Source organism: Rhinolophus sinicus, linkage group LG04, assembly GCF_036562045.2.
Source record: "Rhinolophus sinicus isolate RSC01 linkage group LG04, ASM3656204v1, whole genome shotgun sequence".
Classification (NCBI taxonomy): Eukaryota; Metazoa; Chordata; class Mammalia; order Chiroptera; family Rhinolophidae; genus Rhinolophus; species Rhinolophus sinicus.
Window position 1 is genome coordinate 186,936,974 of NC_133754.1, and position 25,776 is coordinate 186,962,749.

Below are 25,776 nucleotides of genomic sequence, written 5' to 3' on the forward strand. Positions count from 1 at the left end.
CGCCCCCTCCCATTCCCTGGTTCTGGGGGAAACTGAGGCTCAGAGATGTGAAGTGGCTTTCCCAGGGCCAGACAGCGGTTTAAGGGAGGCACTCAAACAAGACCTGGCCGGCCAGGTGGAAGCTTGGATCCCTTGCTCTTTCACGCCTTTTAAAATCCATTTACAATTTGTGAGTGGCTAGCTCTTCATTTGTAGGTCTCCTGGCTTGCATCTCTGTGGAGGGGCCCTGGCCTGGCCTCCCTCGTGCCGTGTGGACAGTGGTGGATGCCCCGCGAGGTTGCACTGGCCAATCTCTGGGAACCACTTGGTTTTGGAGCTGGAACCTGAAAGAAGAGAATACCAGCTGGGCATGTGCTGTCTTGACAGGGGTTTGCCCTTTCCATGCCCTTTACAAGCCTCTCCCGTGTTCCGCTCTGGCAGGAGGTGCGGGACAGGCACCCAGGGTGTGCGGCCCTGCTCTCTGTCCTGGGCCAGCCCTGGCTGGGGAAGAAGCCCCGGGCTTCTTGGCTTGCTTCCCGCCTCCTTGCTCAGCTGTTCCGGATGAGTGGCCATGAGTCTTGCTCCAGGTCTGGGTTTCCTGAATGCCCGTCCTGCAGCAAAGAAGTCCTGGGCACGTGGTTGGGATCAGGGCGCCGTCTCCCTGTTTGCAGGTGTTGGGGATTTGGGCCCCATCCCTTTGGCAGCTCTTCCTCAAGGGTGAGAACTGCCCACGGTCCCTTGTGTCCCCAATACATGTGACCCTGGCAGGCCTCTTCAGCTCTTGGCTTTGGTTTCTTTATCTGTAAAATGGGTGCAGAAAGAGAATTTTCCAGGCCAGCGTTTTGACGTGACAGGTTTACAATCATATAAAATTGCTTTTATATAGAAAACATACTAGGCTGTTAGGCTTTGCTGTGTGTGTGTGTGTGTGTGTGTGTGTGTGTGTGTGTGTCGGAGGTGGCAGGGTAGGGGTCCTCACAGGCATTGGTGACTGGGCCAGGCATCCTAAGTGTCCAGCAGGCATGCTGAGTGCCTCTCCTGCAGGTGACCTGGGAATACTGCTCTGGCCTGTGTAGGACGTGAGTCTGGAATCTTTGGGGTTCTGTGCCTAGACTGTGCACCTGGCTGCTGGATTTGGACTTTTGGGCTTGTTCCCTTGTCCCATGCCTGCTTGCCGTCTGTTGCTGCCACTTGGAGCTCTTTCCAGGTCACTGTCTGTTAGTGTTGTGTGTATGGTTGTGTCATGGGCTGTGAGCAAAGCCGTCTCCTATGAGTCACATACGTGGAAGCCTCTGGCTCCTGGGGTCGGCGGCAGCTGTTTCGAGAGCATTTGGCGTTCTTACTGATTTCTGGGGTCACCCGTCACCTGGCTGTGTGGTTGTCCTGGGTCTGGATGAGTGCGGAGGCTGCGCTCGGTAGACAGAAGTTGTGGTTTGCTGTCCTCTCTCTGTCGATCCAGGTGAAAGATGACCCAGGTGACAGCCGATCCAGGTGACAGCCGAGTGCTCATGGGGCCAGGTGCTAATGGTTCCCCAGGCATCTGGTGGGCTGTGTGCTCTCTGGAGGGACCCATTCTCTCTACAGGGGTGGGGGCTGGGGACTGGGATAGATTTGAAGCCTTGGAGGTATAATTCTGGGTCCCCACTCCCCCCCCAGTCAGATGCTGAGGGCCCTCCTGTCTCAGGAGGGGGTGCGAGCTGGGGGCTGCTGCCTGCCTGTCTGTCTTGTTCCCCCAGGCCTCTGTGCCGCCCTCACCCCAGGGCAGGGGTCTGGGCCCCCGATTCCTCGATGTGGCCCTGCCAGTGGGGTGCATGTTGGTCACGGGGCTGGCCCCCAGCCCTGCCCCCTTCCCGGCCCCCCAGGCATTCAAAAATGTACATGTTCACAGCTCGTGGAAGCGATTTGCACATGTTGCCAAGGACAGGAGTGAGCTTTCCCCAGGTCCCGTCCCCCACTTCGACCCTGGCCATGGTCACCCCTGGGGGTCGCTTGTGGGATCAGGAGAAGTGGACATTGGTGAGGCTGAGAGGGCCAGGAAGGGGTACTGGGGCAAGCACTGCACAGGGAGGCCCCAGATGGCCAGAGCAAAGAGGGCAGGCGTGTTGGGGAGTGGCGGGGAGGGGAGCAGGGGGCCTGGCTCGGCCTCTGGGATGGGTCATGGGCTTTGGAGTTTGGAGGCTGTAATGGGGAGCCGTGGGAGGGTCTCTTGATGACTGAATGGACAGTGGCCATTCTGCCAAGTGACTGACAAGGGGGACAGCCAGGGGGAGGGCATGCTAAGCTGGCTGTGGGCCCTTGCGGCTCTCACCTGTATACAGGGGGCTGTGAGGCGTTCCCAGCGGTGGGGGCAGTGCAGCATGGATGGGGACCGTGGTCATCCAGGCCGACACGGGCGCTCCTGGGCTCTCTGTTAGGCTGTCCATCCCCTCTTCTGCCTGGGGACCCTGTGGGCTGGGCGACCAGGCTAGGTGCCACCATGGTGCTCCCTGCAGCCCATCCCAGGTTCTTGGGGCAGGAGCCTGCAGGACACGGACATTGCCTGACCCCTGTCCACCCTCTTATCTGCAGGGTCAGCGGCTCATTCCCTCTGCTGCCACAGCATCCTGAGAAGTGCCATTGGCGGGTGAGAGGGTTTCCCCCTCCACGGCTGCCTGGAGGCTGCCACCCCCAGGTGTGTCAGGAGTGAGGCCTTAGGTTGGAGATCTGGGGACGTCATTGGATGCTTTGTGCGGATGGGTGGAGGTCCTCGGGTCTGTGCTTGGACAGCCAACCCCAGCCCCCTGGGCCTCTCCCCAGTGCAGGGTGGAATCAGTCCTGTCAGCAGACTGGGCCCCATCCTGAGCTGGCCCAGCAGGGAACCGCAGTGAGAGGCTCAGCTGTGCAGGCCCCAGAAGCTGCTCTGTTGGCAGGGGGTCTCCCCAGAGCAGTGAAGAGCTGGCAGAGCTGTCAGCAAGGCTGGGGTGTGACGTGCTGAGGTTGAGCTTTGAAGAGGTGGCTCTGGGTGCAGTGGGGCTGGGCAGGTGGGGAGGGAGGGCGGCTGCCACCCCTGCTGAGGGGAGGCACCCATGCTACGGTGGTCATGGGGAAGCCCCGCTCCAGCGGGCGGACGTCCCGTTCTCGGTCTGTCTCATGAGTGAGGCCCTGTCTCCGGTCTACAGAGGCCCCACCAACCGGGCCCCCGCACATGACGGGCACCAGCCTGGTGCCACTGGCTGAGTCAGTGCGCGTGGGTGAGCCTCTGCCAAGGGGGGTGCTGTGTGGGCCGGGGCTCATGCCCGTGGCAGCGGGAGGCTTGGAAAGCCCTCTGTGAACCCCTCGGGAGCTGAGCAGATGCTCTGCCCTCCAGGGACTCCCGTCTTAGCCCTGCCCCACCCACTGCGTGGCCCTGGGTGACCACGCCCTGGAGGCAATGAGCATCCCCGCCATGCTCAGAGGGCAGTGGAAGGACCCGGGGACACCCCCAGAAGAAGCCAGCCCCTGCCGGGCCCGAGGAGCTGCCCCCGGAGCGTCCCCTCCCCCTGGCCATTCCAGAATGCTCTGACTTGCTGGCCGCAGGTCTTGGAGCCCCCCAACTCCACCACAGGTGGCTGGGGTGTGGGTGAGCTTCCGCCGAAATGTCTGCCAGCGTGTTCCAGGAGCCAACGGGGGATGCATTGAAAATTAGAGAGAAAAACGACCAGAGGGGGTGGAAAGCACGGGCATTCCACGACAGAGCCGCGGGAGGTGGCGGGCCTTTGAGCCAGCAAGAGCAGCACGGCTCAAAATGAAACAAGAATCATTTCTTTTCCTGTTGAAGAGAAACCGTCTCAGCCAGCCCGCAGTCTCGGGGCCCCCTTGCCCCCCAGACTGCCGTGGAACAGGCGGGGTTTCACCAGGAATTCCCCCCTCTCCGCTCACCCTCCTCCACAGTCTGGATAGGCTCCCAGGAGGTGCTGGGGACAGTTCAGGGGGACTACCTGGAGGGGAGGTCGCTTCGCCCAGGAGCCCCTGCCTGGCCTTGGAGAGGTGAGCGTGCTGCCAGCTCCCTGCGCTCCCGTCCGTCTCCACGGTGGGCGTTGCTGCTGGGCACCGGGTGTCTGGGCCTGGAACTCTGTACCCGGCCACCCTGGCCGGCGGGGGGAGGGTTTGGAAGGGTGACGTTTGTTGGGTGCACTAGGGGCAGAAAGCCAGGCCTGCCCCTGGTTTAGTGGCTCTTGCTCTGGCTTGGAAACCGCCTCTCTGTCCGTGAGCGCCTTTCCCCCATAAGGATGGGACAGAACTCCCTTAATGGACGCTGGCACAGTGAGGATGGTCCGTCACCGGTGCCACTGCTTAGACCGTGTCTTTGCCTTACGGAGCCTCTGTCCTTGGGGACTTGTCACAGCCCCCACCCCCAGGGCAGGCCCCTGGGTATAGCATCACACACTTATCTCGGCTGGCTCTCTGCTGCACTGTGTCCCGTCCCCTTTGTCACCCCCTTTCTGTACCTGTGCCTCCTCCCCAGGGATCCCAGAGGCGTGAGGGTTGACTGCTGCCCCCTGCCCCCCTACCCCCGCAGCTCCTGTTATGCTCCTGAGCAGGAGGTGTGGCCAAACTGTCCGGGCAGCACGTCAGAGTGGGGGGCCATGCAGGACCTCTGGCCGCAGGGCTGGAAACCAGCTCTGGGACTCTCCGGGGCCCCTGGGCATCTTTCTGGGTGGGTGTACCCGTGTCAGCCTTCATCCAGCAGCCCCTCCCCACCACCCTATTGGGGGCTTCTTTCTGGAAACCAGCTGCAAGGGCCACTGCCAGTCACTGCTGTCCTGAATTCCTCCTTGGTGCTGGCCGGCCAGGGTCACCCTCACCCCTGGGGCCTTGGGATGGGTGAGTGGCCCCATCGGTGAGTCCTTATTGTTCCCCAGCTGCCTGTGGAGCGGGAGGGTGCCTCTTGGTAAAGTCAGACGCCGTGGAGCTGTCCTGTAAGGAGTGGCCTCCCTCGCATTTGGGGGCTCTGGGTGATGGCCGTGAGGCCTGCATCCTGGGGGGTTTCTGCCCGGCGGGGGTCTGGAAACCAGAGTGAGAACCGGCCCTGGGCCGAGCACTCCGGGATGGGTCTCTGAGTCCATAGCTTCCGCCCAGTCACTGCCAGTTCTGACGTTGCCCCTGACCCCAGGCCTGCATGCTGGTCCTTGCCGGGAGCTCTGCCTGCGGTCATCTGGCATCTCCTGAAAAATTGACCCTACCCTGAGGTCTGGGGGCCCTGGAGTCACGGGGAAGAAGGAGGGGAAGGTGGGGAGATGGCGGTTCTTGAGCCCGTGTTTGAGGTGTCTGCGCAGCAGGCCCTGGTCCCCGTTATCCTGAAGATGTGAGTGGCCCTTGGGGTCTTTTCCCCATAGCACCCAGGCACACACAGGGTGGCCTGGTGAAGAGGGGCATGACACAGCCAGGGAACTGGGCCTGAGGGGTAGGGCGTTGGCGGGAGTCTGCTTGTCTGGTCAGTGTGTCCCTCCCCCCCAAGCCCCTTCCCCAGCACGTTTCTCTAAGCTGCGAAGGGCTAGGGAACGCACCCAGCTTCGGAGGAGGTCCCTCATCTGTACCGTGCTGGTTGGAGAGCGCCTCCAGGGAAGGTGTGCAGCTCAGCACCCAGGGATCCCAGGTAGCGCCTGCCACGGGCATCGGGTGGACTGCCGCCCGTCGATGGGTTACCACAGCGCCCACTGTGAGAACTGAGGGGATGGGAAGGTCTGCAGGTGCCTTTGGTTGATGGTAGCTGGGCCTGGTGTGAAGGAGGCTGTGGCCACAGCCCCTGTGGACCGTGGGCTTCTGGAGAGTGGGCATGGCGGGTGGCCTCCTACAGAGACCCTGGCCCTAGTGCCTTAGTGCATTGGTGCCGTCACTCCTCAGCGCTTTGCCGAACACCATCCAGGCCCAGGCGCTGGAACACTGGCCACCCCTTCCTCCGGGCTGTGCTCCCCACTTCCCCACAGTGTCTGGGTTCCAGCTACACCTGCTGCCACTGGGCCCAACCACAACACCCAGGTTGTATCCGTGGGCTGGGTGAGGGTGCTGCTAGCCTGAGCACCACTTCCTGTTTCTCCCCCACCTCTCACCGCCCTGGCCTGCTCGGTGTAGCCAGCAGAACCCCCAGACACCGTCCTTGTGCCAAAGCCATGTGGCATCACCGTCAGCTTCCCTGCGCGTCAGCCTTTTGTCTGTGCAGTGGGGCAAGGCAAGGGGTTGCTCAAGTGGTGATGGTGGTGATGGTGATGGTGGTGATGGTGAAGGTGATGGTGAAGGTGATGATGGTGGTGAATATGGTGATGACACAGACGAGTTTGTCATGGAGCACTCGCTACGTACCGGTGCAGATCATTGTCCTATCCTGAGCTGTGTTATAAAGAGTGGTTTCCCTGATTAGATCCCTTGGCCCTTGATGGGGCCTGTCTCCATAAAGGGCATTGCAAGGGCTTTGCCCTGTGCCCTGGGGAGTTAGAGGTCGATGAGGACCGAAGGGCTTCGGGTTCGTGTCTCCCGGCTGGGATCTGGAGGTCGAGGTATGTGAGTTATCATTCCTTGACCTCACACCCCTCTAGGTCATGGGGCCGGGCAGATTTGGGGTGAAGATCCTGCCCTGCCTTTGTATCTGATTCCCTGTGGGGGTGGTGCAGCCACCTGGTCAGCTGTGCCCACGTGCTGCACGCCCTCCCGCGTCAGGGACCAGAGGCCCCAGGTCCTTTGCCTTCATTTCATGCCCCCTCGCTTCCCTGCGTTTCCCAGGCTCCTGCTCTGAGCCAGCCCTTACGCCCATCTTGGGGGCTGAGGTGGTTTCTGAGCGGAGCTGGACACGGTCCCTGCCATTGAGGCCTCCCTGGCTGGTGGGGCAGAGGGCTAAGAGTCAAGCCCAGCCGCATGGCTGCTCCTGGGGTGAGGGCACTGGGCGCTGAGACCCTGCTCTCCTTGATTTGGGCAGGGTGGGCGACCATAAAGGTGGATTTAGCATTCCTGAGTCGCTGAGGTCTTGTGAGGGACCGGAGCTCACAGAGGCGGTAGCCAGACCGGAGTCCAGGATCCTGCACTGGCGCCTGTCCCTTCCCAAGCCCTGGGTGGAGCCTCTGTCTGCTGGGTCTGTACTCCCCGGTCACTGGACGCCCGTGTGACAGGGCTGGCGTGGTGACGGTACCGTCCCTCACTCAGCAGAGCATTCCTCCTGTCCCGTGGCCTTCAGAGCCTACCCCCTCCTTACCCCTTTTCTCCTGGGCCCCTGGGCATCCCCGTCTGTGCCAGAGGGGCTGGGTGGGCAGTGCTAGAAAGCACTGCTTTGAAGAGGCCAGTCGGGGGTCTGCGTGGGCCTGTGGGGAGTGAAGCCCCTGTTGGATGACCAGGGGCTGAAAGCCCTTCGAGCCACTTCCTGTGGGTGCCTGTGGGCGGGTGGGGGCACAGGGTGCAGGGGATGCCTGTCGTGGTTCACTGCACACCCCCTCTTCTATCCTTTGGGGACTGGGCAGGGCTGGGCCACCCCAGGCTCCCATGTGGAGCGGGACCTGAGTTCTGGCTCCTGCTGATCGTCTGACAGATTTGCTGGTCCTGGCAGCGCGAGGGGCCTGGGTCCCATCTGGCCAGTTGGGGGCCTCTCTGTAGGGGCCCCTGAGGCTGGCTGCCTGGGGTGCTGCTATCTGACCTTACTTGAGGGCCCCAGGCTGTTGGGGGGGCGGGGGCAGAGGTGGGCTGGGGTTTCTCCTGATCACCATGGAGGCCCAGCTGACCTGTGTCCTCAGCAGGGGCTGGGATTTGGGGCTGGGGCCATTGGTTGGGCAAAGGGCACGGTGACCCCAGAGGAGCTGAAATTTCAGCTCGAGCCCCCTGAGTCGTTGTAAACTGACACTTCGCTGGAGGCAGTGGGTCAGTCATGCTCCCTGGAGTTGGAGGTGACAGGCCCCTGGCTTGGTCCACGCTCTGCAGGGAGGTTGGAAACAGGCACACAGGTGCTGGGAGCGCCCCCTGCAAGGGCTCGTGGGGCCTGTTTGTCTGGTCCCTGTCAGCAGCCTCTGCTGTTGGCATAGCCACTTACAGAAGGGGACACAGGCCAGGGAGGCATGGGCCTTGGGGCCCCAAGGGTGGGCAGGAGCCCAGTCTCCCCAGGGCCAGCACCTCCTGTGTCGGGGGCACGTCTGCCCTCCCTGCCGCAGTTCCCGAAGGCCCCGCGCCCTGCAGGGGCCAGTGGAGCTTCCTGCCTCCCCCTCCTGCTCCAACCACCTCAGCTTCCCCCAAACCCCGACGCGCCCGTGGTCCCACCGCAGTCCCCACCAGGCTGCCACTTCTCCCTCCCGTGGCTGCTGGGGAAGCAGTCCTTCCGGAAGGTGGGGGCTGGAGGTGGGCGTCCCGGGAAGCTCCCCACTGCAGGGTTTCGGTTCTGGGGAGGTCCCTAGGCAGGGCACAGAGTTGCAGGGCTTGGGGGAACGGACGCTTGCTCAGAGCCTGTCCTTGCTGGGTGCTGACTCACTGCGGGGGTCTTCCTTACCCCTTGGTGCCCTCCGCCCTCCCGGACACCCCTTTCCTACCTCCTTCATGCCCCTCCTTGAAGCCCGGCCCATTCCAGCCCCATGGGAACCCTCCCCTGCTCCCGTATTTGGACTCCTGTCCGTCCCTGCGCTGGGGTCCCTGCGCACATGAGCCTTGTGTCCTCTTGTGCCCAGCAGGACGTGTGGCCTGCCCTTGGCTCCACCTGTGGTCTGCTCAGACCCTGCCCTGGTCAGTTCTGCAAATTCAGAGGGGGCCAGGGGAGCCCTGAGATCCCCTTTCCAAGAACTGGGGGTTCCCTGCTTGCCTGGGAGGGGCTGGGTTCAGGGCTTGCCCCCACCCTGGGCCGTGTGGGGCTGGCATTTCCTGCCACCTCCCCACCTTCCCCTCCTGCCAGGCAGAGGCCGGAAAGGAGTTGGTGGGGGTTCCCCAGCTTCTTGCTGTTGGGTCCAAGAGGCTCCTTGTGGGCATTCTGGAGGGAGCCTATGCAGCTCAGGAATTTTGGTCAGTGGGGGTGTCCCTTCCCTCTTAAAGGGACCTCTGGGGCCACCAGCTCAGCCATTCCCCACTGGTGGTTGTAGTTTCTGCTTGCATACAACTACGACGGGGAACTCACCACCTCAAGCAGCCATGCCATTGTCAGTCACCATGAGAACGTTGTTTATTTTAACTTTATTTACTAAATGTAACTTTCACGGTCACACTCTGGTCCAGGGAGCTACTCGGTGTGCTGACCATTCCAGGCTCTTCCATCTCTGCTCCACAGCTTCTGTTTCTGTCCTCCAGGTGTTTGCATTTTGGAGTCAGTTTTGTGGCCTGAAATACTTTTTGTGCCAAGAGAGATCTGTCCATCACACCTTCCATGCTGCTTCCTGGACTGAACCCTGCAGCCCTGTGAGGTCTGTGTCAGGGCTGCCAAGGGCATCCCCTCTGCTGGGACTGGGCCTGTCTCTTTCTGGAAGTCCCTGTGAGTTCCCAGCCTCTGCCTCCTTCCTCAGAGTCCCACTGATTGCTGATGGTCTCGAAGTGGGCCTGGTGGACATAAGGGGCGTGAGGTGCTGGGGTTTGAGGCCCGGTGAGGCCCAGTTTCTGAGGGGCCAGATTCGGCGGTTGGCACCTCTGCATCCCCTCAGGTGGGGAGGGCTGGGTGTCAGCTGGCTCCCAGGGTTGGGTCTGGGGCTCTGAGCCTGGCTCCCTGGCCAAGCCAGCTCCACTGAGCTGAGGATCAGATAAGTGTGTGGTGACAAGGCCTCTGCAAGTCCAATGTATGACTTTTTAAGAATAAGGCCTTATCACAGCTCTTGCTTATCAGTGGGTGGGGACAGATAAATGGCCCAGAAAAGACAGCCTGCAGCCTGTGGAGGGGTGCACGCAGGGCCTCCCCCCTGCAGCCCGTGGAGGGGTGCATGCAGGGCCTCCCCCTGCAGCCTGTGGAGGGGCACACAGGGCCTCCCCCTGCAGCCCGTGGAGGGGTGCACGCAGGGCCTCCCCCCTGCAGCCCGTGGAGGGGTGCACGCAGGGCCTCCCCCCTGCAGCCCATGGAGGGGCACGCAGGGCCTCCCCCCTGCAGCCCATGGAGGGGCACGCAGGGCCTCCCCCCTGCAGCCCGTGGAGGGGCACGCAGGGCCTCCCCCCTGCAGCCTGTGGAGGGTCACGCAGGGCCTCCCCCTGCAGCCCGTGGAGGGGTGCACGCAGGGCCTCCCCCTGCAGCCCGTGGAGGGGTGCACGCAGGGCCTCCCCCCTGCAGCCCATGGAGGGGCACGCAGGGCCTCTCCCCTGCAGCCCATGGAGGGGCACGCAGGGCCTCCCCCTGCAGCCCGTGGAGGGGCACGCAGGGCCTCCCCCTGCAGCCCGTGGAGGTGCACGCAGGGCCTCCCCCTGCAGCACAGGGTTTGCACATTTTTGCCTTTTCTTTCTAACATTCCCTTCCTGACCAGAGAATCTCTCTCCAGAAGACTCCAGAAAACACCGCAGCCCATTGTCACCCAGGCTCTGGGAAAGTGTCTGCCATGGGCAGTCTGTGTAAACAGGAAGCGCCCATGTGGGGGCCTGGGTGCAGTGGGGGTCATGGAAGGCAGGGGCTGGCAGGGTGGCCACACCCTCAGGACTGGGGGGGTGGCGGACGGGGCTCATAGCCGGTTTGGAGCAATTGTCGCACTTGCCGCTGGGAATGCCAAGCAAGGGGGCATGCCTGAGGAAGCAGGTTCCCGTCATATTTGGGGGATGAGCTGCACCCAGAGGCTGGAGGCTCTTTCCCCGTTGTCCCCCCTTTCTCCTGGAGTCCCTCTTTGCACCCATCTTTTCTCTTCCACCCAGTTTCCCCTCCATCTCATTGGCTCCCCCTCCTCATGGTTCTCAGACTTGGGCTGGGTGCTGGGGAGCTGGGGCAGCTTTGAGGTGTAGCCTGGCAGCTGGCAGTCAGACAGGCCACCTTCCTCCCTCCCTCCCTCCCTCCCTCCCTCCCTCCCTCCTTCCGGCCAAGCTTTCTCCTGCCTCTCCCTCCCCTTCCTGCCCAGGAGCAGCAAACAAACAAACAACCAGGCAGCTGGGGCCCAGCCCCTGTAGCTGTGTGACCAGGAAGCCCCCCTTCCCCAGGCAGGACCACTCTCTGTCAGGTGTGGCCAGCCAGTAGCAGAGGCCCCTCAGAGAGACCCCCAAAGAGCCCCCAGTGCCCTCCTCTACTTCAGAGACCTCCAGTCTCCCCAGGATTCCCAGGGGCAGAGTGTGGAGGTGGGGAAGCTGCGAGAATGCAGGAGTGACTTCTGCTGGCCCATCTCAATCCCAGAGGCTGGGAAGAAAGGTGGGCGGCTCCCCTAGGCTTCCGGACTCACTCCTGCGGTTGGGACCCATCTCCAGGTCCAGCCTCCTCCCAGGTACCCCCAGCAGTTGCCTTGGCCCCTCTCGGTTTTGGCTCTGGCGGAGATGTCCGCAAAACGGATTTGGGGGCATTCATCTTGCTTTCCTTCCTCTTGTACCTTGAAATCAGCAGAGTGCTTCTGGGCCATGTGAAAGGGGTGTGCCAGCCTTGCACTGGTCAGTCAGCCCTGGCCTGAGTCCTGCCAGCCTGCCTGTGCAGACCGGAAACCGAGGCTTGGTCAGAGGTGGAGCTGGCTCAGGGTTCCTCGTCCAGGGGGTGGTTGCAAGCCTGGTGAGGTGGGCACTCCAGGCGTCCCAGCAGTGGCCCAGTGGAAATAACGGTGGTTGCCCTGCCTAGGGATAGCTGTAGATTTCTGGGAGTGTGCCTTCCCCGTGCCTCAGTTTCCCTGTCTGTCATAGGTGGGTGGACAGGGTCACAAGAATTCCGTGAGATCAAGGAGATGGAGGTGCTTCACGGACGCACGTGGGCACCGTTTCCTTCTGGTCCGCTTCCATCAGCCCTAGTGGAGGCCTCTTGGCACGCAGTGTCCACATGTGATCTGGGGAGTTGAGAGACGAATCGGGCTGATTTGCAGTACCGATCATTGCCCATAAGTGCCACTGCCATCCGGTTCTGGAATTCTTTAAGCTTTTGTTTCTAAGTTCAGTGAAGTGGTTTGTTCCCAATATTGTGATGGCGGGAGTTTCGAGGGGATCAGATGTGGCTTGTCGGTGGAGTCAGATGGCATCAGGCCCTTCCTCCCTCAGAAGGGAAGTGAGGCTAGGGGCTGCAGGATGGGAACGGGGAAATGCTCCTAGAGGAGGGGGTCCGGCAGGGGTGAGAGAGCCCCCTGTGTTGTGTGGGACCACCCCGCCCCGCGGGTGCCCAGTGCCTCCATGCACAGGTTCGGAGGTCCTGATAAGAGCTTGGGCTTTGGCTGGAATCACATCTGCTCCGTGTCCCGACTCCGCCCGGTTGGTAGTGGTGTCCTGAAGCATGATGGTGCGTGCCCTCCGAGACTCAGTTTGCACAGGCGACCAGTGTTGATGAGAGGACTTGGGGACGAGGCACACACACAGGACTTCTTCCTGCCCTGGGCCTGGCACTCAGGACTGCTCAGAACAGCGGCCCTGAGGTGTAGGGAGGCAAACTTGTCCTGGGGCCATTGAGTGGTTGCATGGCTGTGGAGGGGTGCAGCCAGGTGTGTGCCCTGACCTGGGGTGTGCGTGGACGGAGGCCACTCCACTGTGCCCATGGCTCCGCGGGACTTCTCAGAAGCAGGTGTGATCGCTGCAGGCCGCGTGGCACGCGCCTGGTGGCAAAGGGCCGGGTGGCAAGGGCCGGAGAGACCCTTTGCAGACGGGAAGGCTGCAGCCCAGAGGGGCGTGGCTTGCCCAGGGCATCCTGCTGTGCTCCAGCTGCCTTGTGTGGCCTTCTCCGGTTCCGGTTCCAGTTCCAGCCTGCACAGGCCCCTGGGCACTGGATTCACCACCTGAGGACCTCTCTGCTGGGGGTGCTTCTGCTTGCTGAGCCCTCCGGGTGGGGTGGGGAGGCCGAATGAGCCGTTGTTGGGGCTTTGAAATCCTTGAGATGAAAGGCTGTGTGTGGGAGGTCCCAGCCTCTCCCCACAGCCTCTGCAGGCTGCCCAACGCCATGCCTAGCACATAGCTGGGCCCCTCCACCAGGCCCACCTGGAGCTCCCTGCCCCAGCCGCGTGCCTCCAGGCCTGGGCACGCAGGAAGACCGCACCTCTCCAGGGCCCCAGGAATCAGAGGGGCCTGGGGGGTCTGGTGTCTTGGCCACTGCTGCTGGGGCACCTGAGCAGACCCAGGCAGTGTGGCCGGCAGTTAAGGCCACAGACTCGGGAGTGGGCCAGCCTCCCGGTGCTGGTCGTGCCCTGCCAGGGCCGCTGTTAGGACACAGGGCCTCGGTTCCCCAGCTGTGAAATGGGGTGATAGCAGTGCCCCTGCCTGCCTTCTCTCTCCAGGCATTAATCTACACTGGGGATGTGGATTGGTTCCGCCACATAGTGGATGCTCTGAAAACCTGAGGCTTCATTTTTTTAGGATTTTTCCCAGACCTTCACTTTGATCCCGAGTACATGGGCGGAGGGGCTGGCCCCTTCTGGCCCCGGGGCATTCAGGCTCGGCAGGTCTGGGGTGTTGGGGTTTCGAGCAGCAGCTGTCTGGCCTCCTTGCTCAGACAGGTATCTTAGAGCATTTTGATGGCAGCTGTCAGCCTGCTTTTCCTGCATCTGCCTGGGGTCCCGCCTGAGTCCTAAAGCGGGGATGGGGAGTGGGGGTTGGGGGGTTGCCTAGGAGGGGCACTCTGGACACCCTGGCCTTGTCCTGTGTCCACTGAATTTCTGTCAGTGAGCCACGGGGCTGGGGGCACCCAGGGCCTCGCCCAGGGCCGGCTTTCCCTGGCCCGGTGGCCCCCGTGGTGTCTGTGGCCTGAGGGTAGCAGGCCAGTCTGCGCATCCTGACCACCCTCCCGTGGGCTCTTGTCTTGCAGACTTCTCCACCCAGGTGAACTCCTCGCCCCTCAACTCCCCCACGGGCCGCGGCTCCATGGCCGCCCCCTCGCTGCACCCCTCCCTGGGGCCCGGTATCGGACCTTCTTCGCTGGGCTCCCCAGGACAGCTGCACTCGCCCATCAGCACCCTGAGCTCCCCCATCAACGGCATGGGCCCGCCCTTCTCCGTCATCAGTTCCCCCATGGGCCCCCACTCCATGTCCGTGCCCACCACACCCACCCTGGGCTTCGGCACCAGCAGCCCCCAGGTAAGTTCTGGGGCTGGGCAGGCGCGAGTCTGGGCCGGGGGTGGGGCCTGGGCTGGGGGTGGGGCCTGGGCTGGGGGTGGGGCCTGGGCTGGGGGTGGGGCCTGGGCTGGGGGTGGGGCCTGGGCTTCACCTGCAGCAGGTCTGCATCACCACATGGACTCTGGGAGGCAGGTGCTGTCATGGCTGCCCTTCACCTCTGGGAAACCGAGCCTCAGAGAGGCGGCCTGGGCTTAGGTTTGAGCCTGGGTCTGGCCGACTCCTGAGCCCGTGACCCTCAGAGGTCATCAGCCTAGCTTCCTCCCAGCTGTGTCTCCACTCCCTCATGGCCCCCTCCCTGTGGGGCGTGCGGAACTTTGTAGGGTTCCTAGGCTTAAACCCTGTGTCCCCTCAGCTGCCCCTTCATCCCCTCGCTTGCCCCTTCTCGGGCCCGGGCCCTTCCCCTCCTGGGCTCCGCTCGTGCCCACACCAGGTGGCTTCAGTGCCCCGGCCTCGGGCCCCACGGTGGCCTCCTCGCTCCTGCCCAGCTTGGTAGTCGGCTACCTGTGCATGTTCGCTCAGATTCTTCTGTGGGACAGTCTGGCTTTGGGGCTCTGTCTGGATCAGGAAGCGGCTGGTGCCTCGAAGGGCCTGGCTCAGTCCACTTCTTGCTCTGGAGACCTGGAGGCCTGCCTCAATCTCCCCTGGACACTTCTTGTCCAAACTCCTGCAGAGCTGTCCTGAGTTCCTCAGATTCCTGGGCCGTGAGGGGCCACAGAGCCCAGCTGGGCATCCCCCCCCCCCAACCTGTGGTTCTTGGCGGATTTCTCGCTGGCTGGCCATGTGACCTGCCTGAGCCCCAGCGGGCACTCCCTCTCGCTGGGGCTCCAGCTGTCCATCCTGAAATAGGCGGGCTCCCTTCCTGCTCGCACTGTCCAAGTCCAGGTTCAGCTGTTCGTGCCTCAGTAGGTGAGGGTCCCGTGTGGCGTTTCAGTGTGCCATTTCCATGGGGCCTCAGGGCTTGAAGTGTGGCTGCCTTACCTAAAGCCACACAGCTGATCATGACAGCCGTGTGTCCTGTGTCTCAAGCCCCCTGCTGCCTGTGGAGCCACACCACCTCCAGGGCAGCCCCCACTACTCCTGGCCCAGGAGTCTGGAGCTCGCCCACTGCCCGTCTGGCCTTGGTAGAGAATCTCCATGACTTCTCCAGGGCAACCTTGTCAGCCCCTCTTCACCTGGGAGCTAGGTGCAGAGGGCTAGGACCTTGGGCATCAGTGCAGGGCTCCCCATGCCCCCTCCATGTCCGCTGGCTTCCACAAGCAGGCAGAAGGCCTGAGGTGTTGGCACGAGGGAGGCTCAGCCGCCTTCCTGGGCCCGGCGTGTTATTTTTAGTATAGCCGTCCCACCCCCATTCTTGTTGGCTGCACGATGCTGCAGCGAAAGGGCAGCTGGAGACTGGGAACCTGGACAGAGGTGGGCACCTGCTGGCTCTCAGAGCCCCACGCGGCTCCTTGCTGGTCACAGGCCCGCTGACTGCCCTGGATACACTGAGGGCTCGCGAACAGCGGGAGCCTGGGCGTGAGGGTCTGCAGTGGGGCTGTGCAGGGGCTGGGCCCACACGACGGTGGCGGGGTTGCCCCTGACCTTGGGCCGCCTGGTGCCCCTGACACTGTTAGCCCGCCTGGGGGCAGGGATGGGGTGGTACGGGGTGGAGGTGGGGGTTGGGGGCCGCCTCCGTTCTGTTCTCTGTAGTTCTGTGCACACAGCCAGGTTCCTGGCTCGTAGCAGGTGCTTGTTGAATCCAAGTTGCTTGTGAGCGAGTGGGCCCCAGGTCCCTTGAGGTTGGTGAGGGGATCACGGCAGGAGTCAGGCCTGGGAGGTGAGTGGGGAGTGCTAATGTCCTGCTGGTCAGCTGTCCGTCTGTCCGTCTGTAGGTGGTTGGGCTGCACTCGGTTTTGCCATGGTCTGAGCCCTGTGCTCGGCCTCTGGCCTGGTTCCCCTGCCCCCGGCTTCACCCCTGCCTTCCATCGCTCCTTCCCTGGGAGCTGAGCTCAGCTTCTGGGCTTCATCAGTTTGTCTTGGAAACCTGGGGTTCCCCATGTTCATGGGCGTGTGGTGGAGTTCAAGGGAGACATGTGCCCCCACTCCCCCCCCAACCCACAGCTGCGAAGTCACGGTTGCCAGAGCCAGAGTTTCTCTGACTTCTGCTGCTGTTGGGGAGCGTCTGGCGCTGTGCCAAGCACTGTCTGCCGAGTCCACAATCCCAGGGGGCCAGCCACTGGACCCCGCCCTGCAGGGCAATGGGCACATGGGGGTCTGGGCACCCGACTGCCCCATGTGTCTCTTGTCCGGGGACTCTGTCTGCACAGGGCCCAGGGAGCGTTCCCACCACGGCTCGGAGCTTGCCCACAGCCCCTGGCACGTGACGGCCTCCTAGTACCCAGGCCTTGTCAGCCCAGCAAAGCCTCCCTGTTGTAGGGCCTGCCCCAGCCCCGGGGGCAGTTGTCCCTGCCTGCTTCTTGCTGTGGGCACCTCGGCCATGAGGCCTCCACCAGGTGTCCGCATGAAGCTGAGGGCACTTCCGAGGCTCTGCCCCTGCCTTGGTGGGCAGATGGAGGCCTGCTCTTGGTGCTTGGCGGGCTTGGGCCTCCCATCCCAGTTCTGACATGGGTGAGGGCCTCCCCCATGTGGGCTGGTGGTGGGGGGCTGCCATGGGCTGGGGAAGGAAGGGCGTGCTGGGTGTGGAGAGAGGGACAGCAGACAGGCAGGAGACCTGGGCGAGGCGTTGGTGAGGCTGGTGGTTATTAGTAAATCCCATAGGCTGCAGCAGGAACTGAAATAAACGCTGAGGATATGAAAGGGGAAATGGGGTCCCCACCCTGGCTACACTGTGGAGTCATCAGCCTCTAGCAAGGGGCTGTTGGTGCCCTGGGTGTCCTAGGAGACGGGGTGGAATGCAGGAAGGCAGCATCCCCTTAGGTGGGGGGCTGTGAGCCCACTGGGGGAGGGGAGCGTGTGTGGCAGAACGAGGCCCAAGGCTGCCCTGTGCTCTGTCCTGGGAGCTGTGAACCCGGCCAAGGCTTGGCAGCTTGAAACTGAGATGGCGAAGAATGACCCTCCGGCCCCGAGCAGCCTTGCCCTCGTGGCCATGTGGGACTGTCCACCACTTGAGGCAGAGGAGCAAAGTGGGTGACCGGGGGCCTGTGGAGAGCGGGCACTCCCGCCTTCTCCCTCCTGGGCAGTGTGTCTCCGAGGGCTCCTGGCTCTGGCGACTGCTGTGCCAGGGGAAGCCAGAGCCTGGGCGGCAGGGATGTGGAGCGCAGCCTGGGAGCCAGTGTAGCCGTGGCACTGACCATGACAGACCTCTCTGTCGTCCTGCCTGCTGGGACCCTGGACAGCTCTCCTCAATGCTGCAGCCCTGCCTCAGTTTACCTAGGGCAGGCCACACTCCCAAGGGCCTGCACATGGGGCTCTGGGAGACAGGGCAGGTGGCCCCTTCCCACCCAGTGTGGTTTGGGCAACCACGGAAAGAAGAAATAAATGCCTTTGTTTTTGTCCTCGGGGCCGCCAGGCGGATCCAGCCTCACGGGTTCATGGCTGGTGTCCTGTGGGAAAGGCTGCAGCCCAGGAGAGGGCTCCTCAGTGGCTCCCCACAGTGGGGCCCCGGGGAACTCGCCCTTGTCCCCTGCTGCTGTCCCCTCACCCTCTGCTGCACCCGTTTCTTGGCTTTCTCCAAACAGGCCTTTGCTTTCCCCACCTCCAGATGTTTGTGTGGGTGGCCCCTCTGCCTGGGATGCCCACCTTCCACGTCCCAGGCCCAGCTGTTGGCATCGCCCCCGAGGCCCTGCTGAGTGCTGTGCTCTACGCCTGGTCTGTCAGGCTGCCCACAAGATCCCAGTTACCCCAGCATCGGCCCTCAGACCTGGCACTTGTGTCACCCAGTTTGGTGCACGAGGAACCTCAGGCTCAGAGAGATGAGATAACTTCCCCTAAGTCAGAGTGAAGGCAGGAGGCAGAACCCTGCCTTCCTCGTCCCCTGTGCCAGCAGGCTCTGCACGTGCAAGGATGGGACTGGGGCGAGGGAGCTCTGGGCCAGCGCACTCCCTGGGGCCTTGGTTTCCCCGTCTGCAGCACGCGGGGTCACCTGAGTGGTCACCGAGAGGCCCGAGCTCACACCGCTGCTCGGCCAGCTCCTGACTCCCTGAGTCTCCCCTCCGCATCTGGGAAGTGGGGGAGCAGCATCCCTGTGGGGCTTTCCAGGCATGAGAGGCACGCGTAGCACACAGTCCACGCCTTCCCTTAGCCCCTTCCTTCCTTCCCTCTTGTCTGGGACACGCTCCTGACACCTGCACAGGGCACCTCGGACCGCCACGCAGGTGGAGATGGCCTCCTGGCCTCCCTGCCGCCCACCTGCGTCCCGAGGGGGTTGGTCATCCCACCTGGACGGAGGAAGGGCCTGGAGCGGCCGGGGCTGGGAGAATCACCCTGGCGCGGGGGGGGGGGGGGGGCTGTGAAACTGATTTGGGGTGGTTTCTGCTCTGTGTGCTTTGAGCACCAAGCCCTTCCTGTCCCGTGAGAAAGGAGGATGGGAGTTGGGGGCCATGGGGAAGGAAGGGGGTGAGGTTCCTGTGTGTAGGAGGGACCCGGGGCTACCAGGGGGCATCGCAGTGGCTGCTGCCCGTCCCCAGAGACAGCTGCTCTACCCGATTTCCGCCTTTGTCAGGGGTTTGCAGAAGTGGGGGTGCTGGGGGCTGCCCAGCTGGGGTCCTGGTGCCTGGAGGAGACAGGCTGGCTTGCGGGATGCAGCGGGAAGCACCTCTGGGCCCTTAGCGCTGACGGGAGAGCTGGGGTGGACACAGCGGAACCAAAACTGCTGTGTCATTCTAGCCATGGCAGCTGTTGCCAGGGTGACGGGTGAGTTTCCCACGCTTCCTCCGGTGTGGCGGCAGGCGGCCGTAGGCAGGGCGGACAGGCGATGGTGTCCCTGCCAGCGGATTCCCAAGGGGTGTCTCCATCCTGCTCTCCTTGGGTCACGTGATCAGAGACCCCGCCCTGTCCCCCAGGCCTGGGCAGTGTGGCCCCCAGCTCTCCTCCCTACTCTCTGAACAGGCCTCCGTGCCCATCTGTGGGTTGGGGTCCCCAAAGCTCCTGCCTCACCGGGAGGGTCATGGGGCTCACGCTGTCGTGTCAGGGAGTGCCCAGTAATGGCAGGCGGTTCTCACTTAGACGTGAGCAGGGGCTTTGCGGGGTCCTCCTTCTGAGGCCTGGGGTCGACCTTGGGAAGCGGGAGCCCTGAGGACAGGATGGTCTCCAGCGTGGCTGAGCAAGCCAGGGCCAGGTGTCCAGCCCGTGCTTGGCGGGGCTCAGCCCTGCTGCTCCCCAGCTGTGTGGCCTGGAGTGGGCAGGGCCCTTCTCTGAGCCTCGGTTTCCCTCTCTGTGAAGTGGGGGTGTGGCAGCACCTTCCTCAGCACAGGGCTCCTGGGGAGACAGTGGCACGTGCCAGGGCTGAGCCCCGTATCCCTTCCTCAGCTCAACTCGCCCATGAACCCCGTCAGCAGCAGCGAGGACATCAAGCCCCCACTGGGCCTCAATGGCGTCCTCAAAGTCCCGGCCCACCCCTCAGGGAACATGGCGTCCTTCACCAAGCACATCTGTGCCATCTGTGGGGACCGCTCCTCAGGTAGGCCACAGAGCGCCGCGGGACAGCAGGACCCTCGGGCGGGGTGCTGGGTGGGGGTGCTGGGGGGTGGGATGTGGGGACCACGAGCCCGGCCAGGCCAGCCAGCGGTGCTCAGAGCTCCGAGGGTGTTTCACATGGACCTTCTGGTGTTCTCACATCAGGGAGACAGGAAGTAGGGGACACCACCGTGGGCAGGTGGTCCGGGGGCTCCTGCAGAGGAGGCAGCTGCCGGTGGCAACGATGACAAAGGGCAGCACAGGCTGTCCTCTCTCTGGGCAAAGGGCTCCTCGCATCAATTCTGAACCCCGACAGTCCCCGGGCCAGAACAGCTGTCCCCTCTGGGGCCGCCAGCTCAGACGTGGAGAGCGCAGGGACCCGCCGGGGGTGGGGTGGGTGCAGGCCGCTCAGGGCCCACTGCCCCGCCACAGGCAAGCACTACGGCGTGTACAGCTGCGAGGGCTGCAAAGGCTTCTTCAAGCGGACGGTGCGAAAGGACCTGACCTACACCTGCCGGGACAACAAGGACTGCCTGATCGACAAGCGGCAGCGCAACCGCTGCCAATACTGTCGCTACCAGAAGTGCCTGGCCATGGGCATGAAGCGGGAAGGTAGGCTGCGGGCGCCGGCGGCACCGGGCGGGCGTGGGGCAGTCAGGGGCTCCGGGCGGGCACCAGGCGGGCGTGGGGCAGTCGGGGGCTCCGGGCGGGCACCGGGCGGGCGTGGGGCAGTCGGGGGCGCCGGGCGGGCACCAGGCGGGCGTGGGGCAGTCGGGGGCTCCTTGGTGTTCCCTGACACAGGGTCCGGCCGGCTCCCTTGCATACCTCTGGTGACGGGCACTCCCTCCCTCCAGAGTCTGCTGCTCTGCTCGGGCAGTGCGTCCCTGTGGGCAGTGCTCTCACTCAGCAGACCTTACTGAGCGCCTGCTGTATGCCGGGCTCTGGAGGCACAGAAGAGACAGCCTCGGTCCTGCCAGCAGCTTCCAATCCCGCTGGGGACAGGCATTGCTCAAACCCTCTTCACAGCTGTAGTGTGCTGTGCCCAGTGGGTGACTCTGGGAGACGGGTAGAGAAGCACAATGCGGGCTGTGCTGGAGGTGGCAGGTCGGGGCAGGAAGGAACAGGCTGGCATGGTGGGAGCCCTGGGGCTGTGTCCAGGAGGCCGTGGTGAGGACATACTGATGGAGACGCGGGGGGGCAGGGAACTCCTGAGTCCACTGGATGCTGGGGTCGAACTGTGCTCCGTTCTCCTGCAAACCTGGTGGACATGATCTGCAACGGCCAGGCCCTGGGAGCAGTGGGGCTCAAGCTGCTGGCCTCTGGGCCTTGGATGCGTGAGCCCATTTTTCTGACAGCATTTGTCAGGGGTGGGGTGGGGTCAGGTAGAAAGAAGGTCACTCCACCATGGCTGCTCCTGTGGCCCACACGTGGCTGCTGTGTGTCCATCTCCTTCCCACCGGCACCTCACTCGGTCCCCTGCTGGTGTCTCATCACCAAGGACTGTCCTCTTGTGGTGGCTGCAGCTTTCATCTCATCCCGTTTCTTACCTTTTTTTTTTTTTTTTTGCGCCTCCTCAGCCCCGATTGTTCTTGTTCAGAAACTGAAAGCTCTGTAGGGCCACGGGGTCCTGCAGGATTTCCTTCCTGAGGTCACATGGGTGAGCGGAGCAAGGTGATGTGGGTAGGGGCTTGTGGCAGCCCCGTTTCCTGCAGCTGGCACCACTCCCAGCGAGGGGCAGCGGGGCCGTGGACCCCAGAGGGGGTCACACAGTGCTGGGGTCACACAGTGCTGGGCCCACCCTTCCTAGTGCAGGTCCAGGCGTGTCCAGGTCACACACAGGCCTGGAACCTGGGCCTCAGGCTCCCAGTGCAGACCTCATTCCTGCAGGCGAGCGAGAGAGCCGAGGAAGCATGTGCCCGGCTCCGCTGCCCCTGGGTGCCGTGTAGTCAGGGAAGGCTTGCTGGAGGTGGTGAATGCTGTATTGTTTCTGAAGGATGGAAACTTGGGTTGGGGGCAAGTGTGTGGTAGGCAGTGGATGGGTATGGAGCCTGGCCGAAGGGCTGGGTGCCAGTGTGCCGGCAGGAGAGTGGGGACCCTGGCATGCAGCTCCAGGCTCACGGCTCCCTGGAGGACACTGCAGCACCGGGCAAGCTTGGGTTAGTGCCCAAGATTGCTGACTCACTGAGCTCACCACTCCTGGCGCTGGGTACCACACTGGCGCTGGGCAGACAGCAGTGAGCTGTGCGCACCCATCCGTGGAAAGTGACATCACAGCCAGGCAGCACCCCCACCCCCGCTGTGACCAGTGCCGACTTGGGGAGGGTGCAGGGCACCGCGGGCGCCCAGAGGGGCACCTGCCCGATCTTGGGCATCAGGCAAGGCTTGGGCGGGAGGTGGCCCGGCTGACACCTGAAGAGTGGGAAGGTTTTAGGGACACCACTTGCCCAGCCGGAGGGAACAGCTTGCGCACAGGCCGAGAATGTCAGCAGATGGGGCACACTGCAGGGCATGGATGCCACCTCAGGCCCCAGAGAGTGACCTTCCGCAGGGTCCTGGGACTGTCCAGTGAACACTGACCCCTTCCTGCGGCCCCTCAGCGTGTCCACCTGCGAGCCTCAGGGTCATCAGATTCCAGCTTCCTGTCCCCTCGAGGCCGGGGGGAGAGTGGGCACTGCCCCATCTCATCCCAGTGGAGCTTCAGAGTCAGGGCTGGGGAGACCTGGCATCCCCTGTCTGGCCCTCTCCTGGCACCCACCGATGACAGGGGCCCGTGCCGAGTGGCTCTTAGGGGCACCTGCTATGTACAGAACCTGACTGGGGACTCGCCCGATCTCCGTACATTGTGTCACTCACCCACGCTGCTGTGATGCTGTCCCCACACCTCATACATAGAGAGACGGGGCACTTGGGGCGTCTCAGGGCCAGTGCATGAGGTGGGGGCTGCATCCCTCGTCTCCGCGCTCAGTTTTGATGGGACAGTCTGGTGCTTCAGGCACGTTCCAGAGGTAGATGGGCCCTGAGGCCTGAATTCCTGGCCGTTAGATAAATACCTGTCCCACCAGGACCTCTTCTCCTTTACCGCCTCTTGGATTTATGTCATGAACGTGCCGTACAGCTCTCATGCCCCAAACACAGCATGAAACGGCCTCATGGGCTGTGGAGGTGGCTCTGTGTGGCCCTGAGAGTCTGAGGGTGGGTCTCAAGAAGGAGGGACAGGCCCTTGCGCCAAGTAGTCTCTGTCCCTGGGCATGTGACTCCCCACTGAGGTGGCACCCCGTCGTGTTTCCTGGTGCCGGCGGGGGCCCAGTCCACAGCCGTACTCGGGAGGGGTGACTGGTGGCCCCGTGTGGCCCCAGTGCCGTGCCTCCAGGAACCTCCATGGTCTCCCAGGATGAGTGGCACAGAGGGGTTACCCCTGCCCCACACCTGCCGTGCAGCCTGCAGCTGGCTGCTGGGCACTGCCCCCTCCCCTGGAAGTGGTCCTGAGAGAGCTCCTCTCCTCTGCTGTCCTGGGCAAACCACTCCAAGGAGGACCCACGCCCTGGCAGTGACGGCACAGGCCACATGAGTAGGGTCAGCGTGGCAGCTCAGGACACTCTTGGCCAGGAGCATAGGGTGTGAGCCGTAGGCGCCCAGCGCCAGCCTGCGCCCTCAGTGCCAGCCTGCGCCCTCAGTGCCAGCCTGCGCCCTCAGTGCCAGCCCTGGGTGGGCAGCTGTGCCGACTCGCCTTGAAGTCAACGACCCCTTGGTGAGGCTGCGATCACACCTGTTACAGGTGAGGAAACTGAGGCTGGCGCCCAGGCAGCATTGCCCAGTGCAGTGGTGGGAGGGGCAGCTCAGGGCTGGCACCTGGCTGGCTGACCACAGGGAGAGCCCAGGAGGGTTTGGCTCAGGGCTGACGGGACCCCACCCTTGGGCCAATGAGGGTTGCTGCAGGCGGATGGCATCTGGTGTTGGCCAATGGTGGGGCCTGCGCACACAAGCAGCCACCAGGGACTCGTTCCGCAGCATTCCGGGGGGAGGCGGGGGGGGCAGAGGCCCAGGTGGGAAATGCCACTCAGGCCAGCCCTCCACCGGGCTGAGCCCGGGCCTGTCTGCTTGAGCACGTGGTAGCAGGGCTTGGGGCATACAGGTGCCTCTGGTCTGATGGGGCAGGCAGGCCCTGTGCTTTGGGGTTCCCAGCCTGATGGGGAGACCTGGCCCCCACCGCGGGTGACACTGGCCCAGGCTGGAGGGGGCCATCCTGCTGCCCCCACCTCTCTGCTTCCTCCTCCAGGAAGGCCTCTCCCCGTTTCCTTCCTGCCTCCTTTGCTTCCTGTGCCCCGTCTCCTGACTCTGAAGGACTGGGGTACGGAAATGGCAGTGTCTGGTGTGTGTGTGTGTGTGTGTGTGTGTGTGTGTGTGTGTGTGCGCTTACGCACAGGCACGTGTGGCTCCACACATTTCTACTGCAGAGGAGCCCTGGCTGAGTTCGAGTGCCACCCTGTCCCCACTGGCAAGTGACTGCCCCTCTGGGCCTGTTTCCTCATGTGTACAGTGGGGTCAGCGGAGGTTCCCCCACCCCGGGCTTGTTGGGAGGAACGTGGCAGGTGGTGGCGCCACTGTGCCTGGCTGGTGCAGGGGTTGGACAGCAGTGACCACTGACGGCATCTGTGCACGCTGCCGTGGGGTCATGTGACCATTCGCCTTGTCTTAGATTGCATCCCTTAAGGGCACGTCCTCTGAGCTAGGGGGACCGTAACTTGCCGTGTGGCCTCTGTCAGGGCGCCTCTTCTCCTGGTCTCAGTTGCCCTGGCCTTTAGACCAGGTGGTTGGGCCAGAGGCTTTTGGTGAAATTCATTCTTGCCTTCCCCCTGGGGCCATATAAGGGACAGAGGAAGGTCCCAGCCTCTAGCAGTGCCCAAAGCAGAAGAGGCGGCAGGGCCAGGGCTCCCATCAGCTGTGGGCACCCCATCCCACCTCCCTGCTTCCTGCCGGGCCCTGGGAGCCTAGAGGGGTGGTCCTGGGGTGGCAGGGTCAGGATTGTCCTACTCTGGCCGAAGAGCTGCTGCTGCTCCTTGCGTCAGTGGGTCTCGTGATGGTGGGGACCCTGGTTGTGTTGGGAGTTGAATCCCCTTCCCGTGCATGTGTTTGGTTGCTGGTGGGGGGAGGGCCGGTCTTCGTGGGGATCCCCAGCTTCCTGTGCCTGGCACACTCAGGGCTGGATGGTAACGAGGGCCTGTTTTCCCAGACGCCTCCTGCCTGAGGCTTCCCGGCGCCAGCAGAATGTAAGTCAAACATAACTTCATCTAGAAGGTGATGGAGCTGGCAGAGCATAAATCCCAGTTCTCTCCTGCCCCCTCCGCCGTCTATAAATAAAACCATAATATTTATAATGACACTGCTCAGAGCTGCCGGGCCCTTGGCGGCTTCAAAGTGCTTTTACAAAGCCTCCACTAATTAATTCTTGGCCGCCCCGGAGGAGGCAGGTGTGAGGAACCCTCTTCTGCCTGCCCGGGTGCTGCTGCCACCCCCAGGGCCACCCTCAGTGAGCTCAGGCTCCCTGCGCCCAGGGACTGTCTGTGGAGAGGGAGGAAATCCCTATAACCAGGCCACACTGGGGAGCATGGGAGCGGGAGGCGCGGTGACAAAGCTGCGAGCATCTGTAGGGCACCTCCTCGTGGACCCAGCCTAAGGCCGGTGCTGTCACTCCCATTCTAGGGCTGAGGAAGCTGGAGCATGGTGGCTGGGGACTGGCCTGGGGCCGCACCGCTGTCGGAGGCAGAGCAGGGTCTGGGCACCTGGGGCTGTCTGACTCAGAGCTTGCCACTAAGCTGCCCACGGTCCTGAGAGCTCAGCCATGCGCCTTGGGCTGTCTGGGCCTCAGTTCCCCTCCCTGGTACAATGAGGTGGTGGAGCTAAACCACGTGCCTCTCAGCAGTGTCCTGGCTCTGCCCAGGGGACTGACCCTGGAGACCCCATCCTAAGGTCTCAGGGACACGGCCCCACCTGGGCTCTGGGTCCCTGTCACCCTGGTGTTGGCCCAGTCTG

General features: G+C 63.3%; 1 protein-coding gene across 2 annotated transcripts in view; it reads left to right on the plus strand.

The window, feature by feature from the left end:
• RXRA (retinoid X receptor alpha) overlaps positions 1 to 25,776 on the plus strand; it is a 98,093-nt gene that overhangs the window by 56,039 nt on the left and 16,278 nt on the right. For both annotated transcript variants that reach the window (XM_074331328.1, XM_074331329.1), the window contains exons 2-4: positions 13,826 to 14,094; positions 19,600 to 19,750; positions 20,179 to 20,358. In XM_074331328.1, the coding sequence (XP_074187429.1) occupies positions 13,826 to 14,094; positions 19,600 to 19,750; positions 20,179 to 20,358 (600 nt within the window). The remainder of the gene's footprint in view (positions 1 to 13,825; positions 14,095 to 19,599; positions 19,751 to 20,178; positions 20,359 to 25,776) is intronic.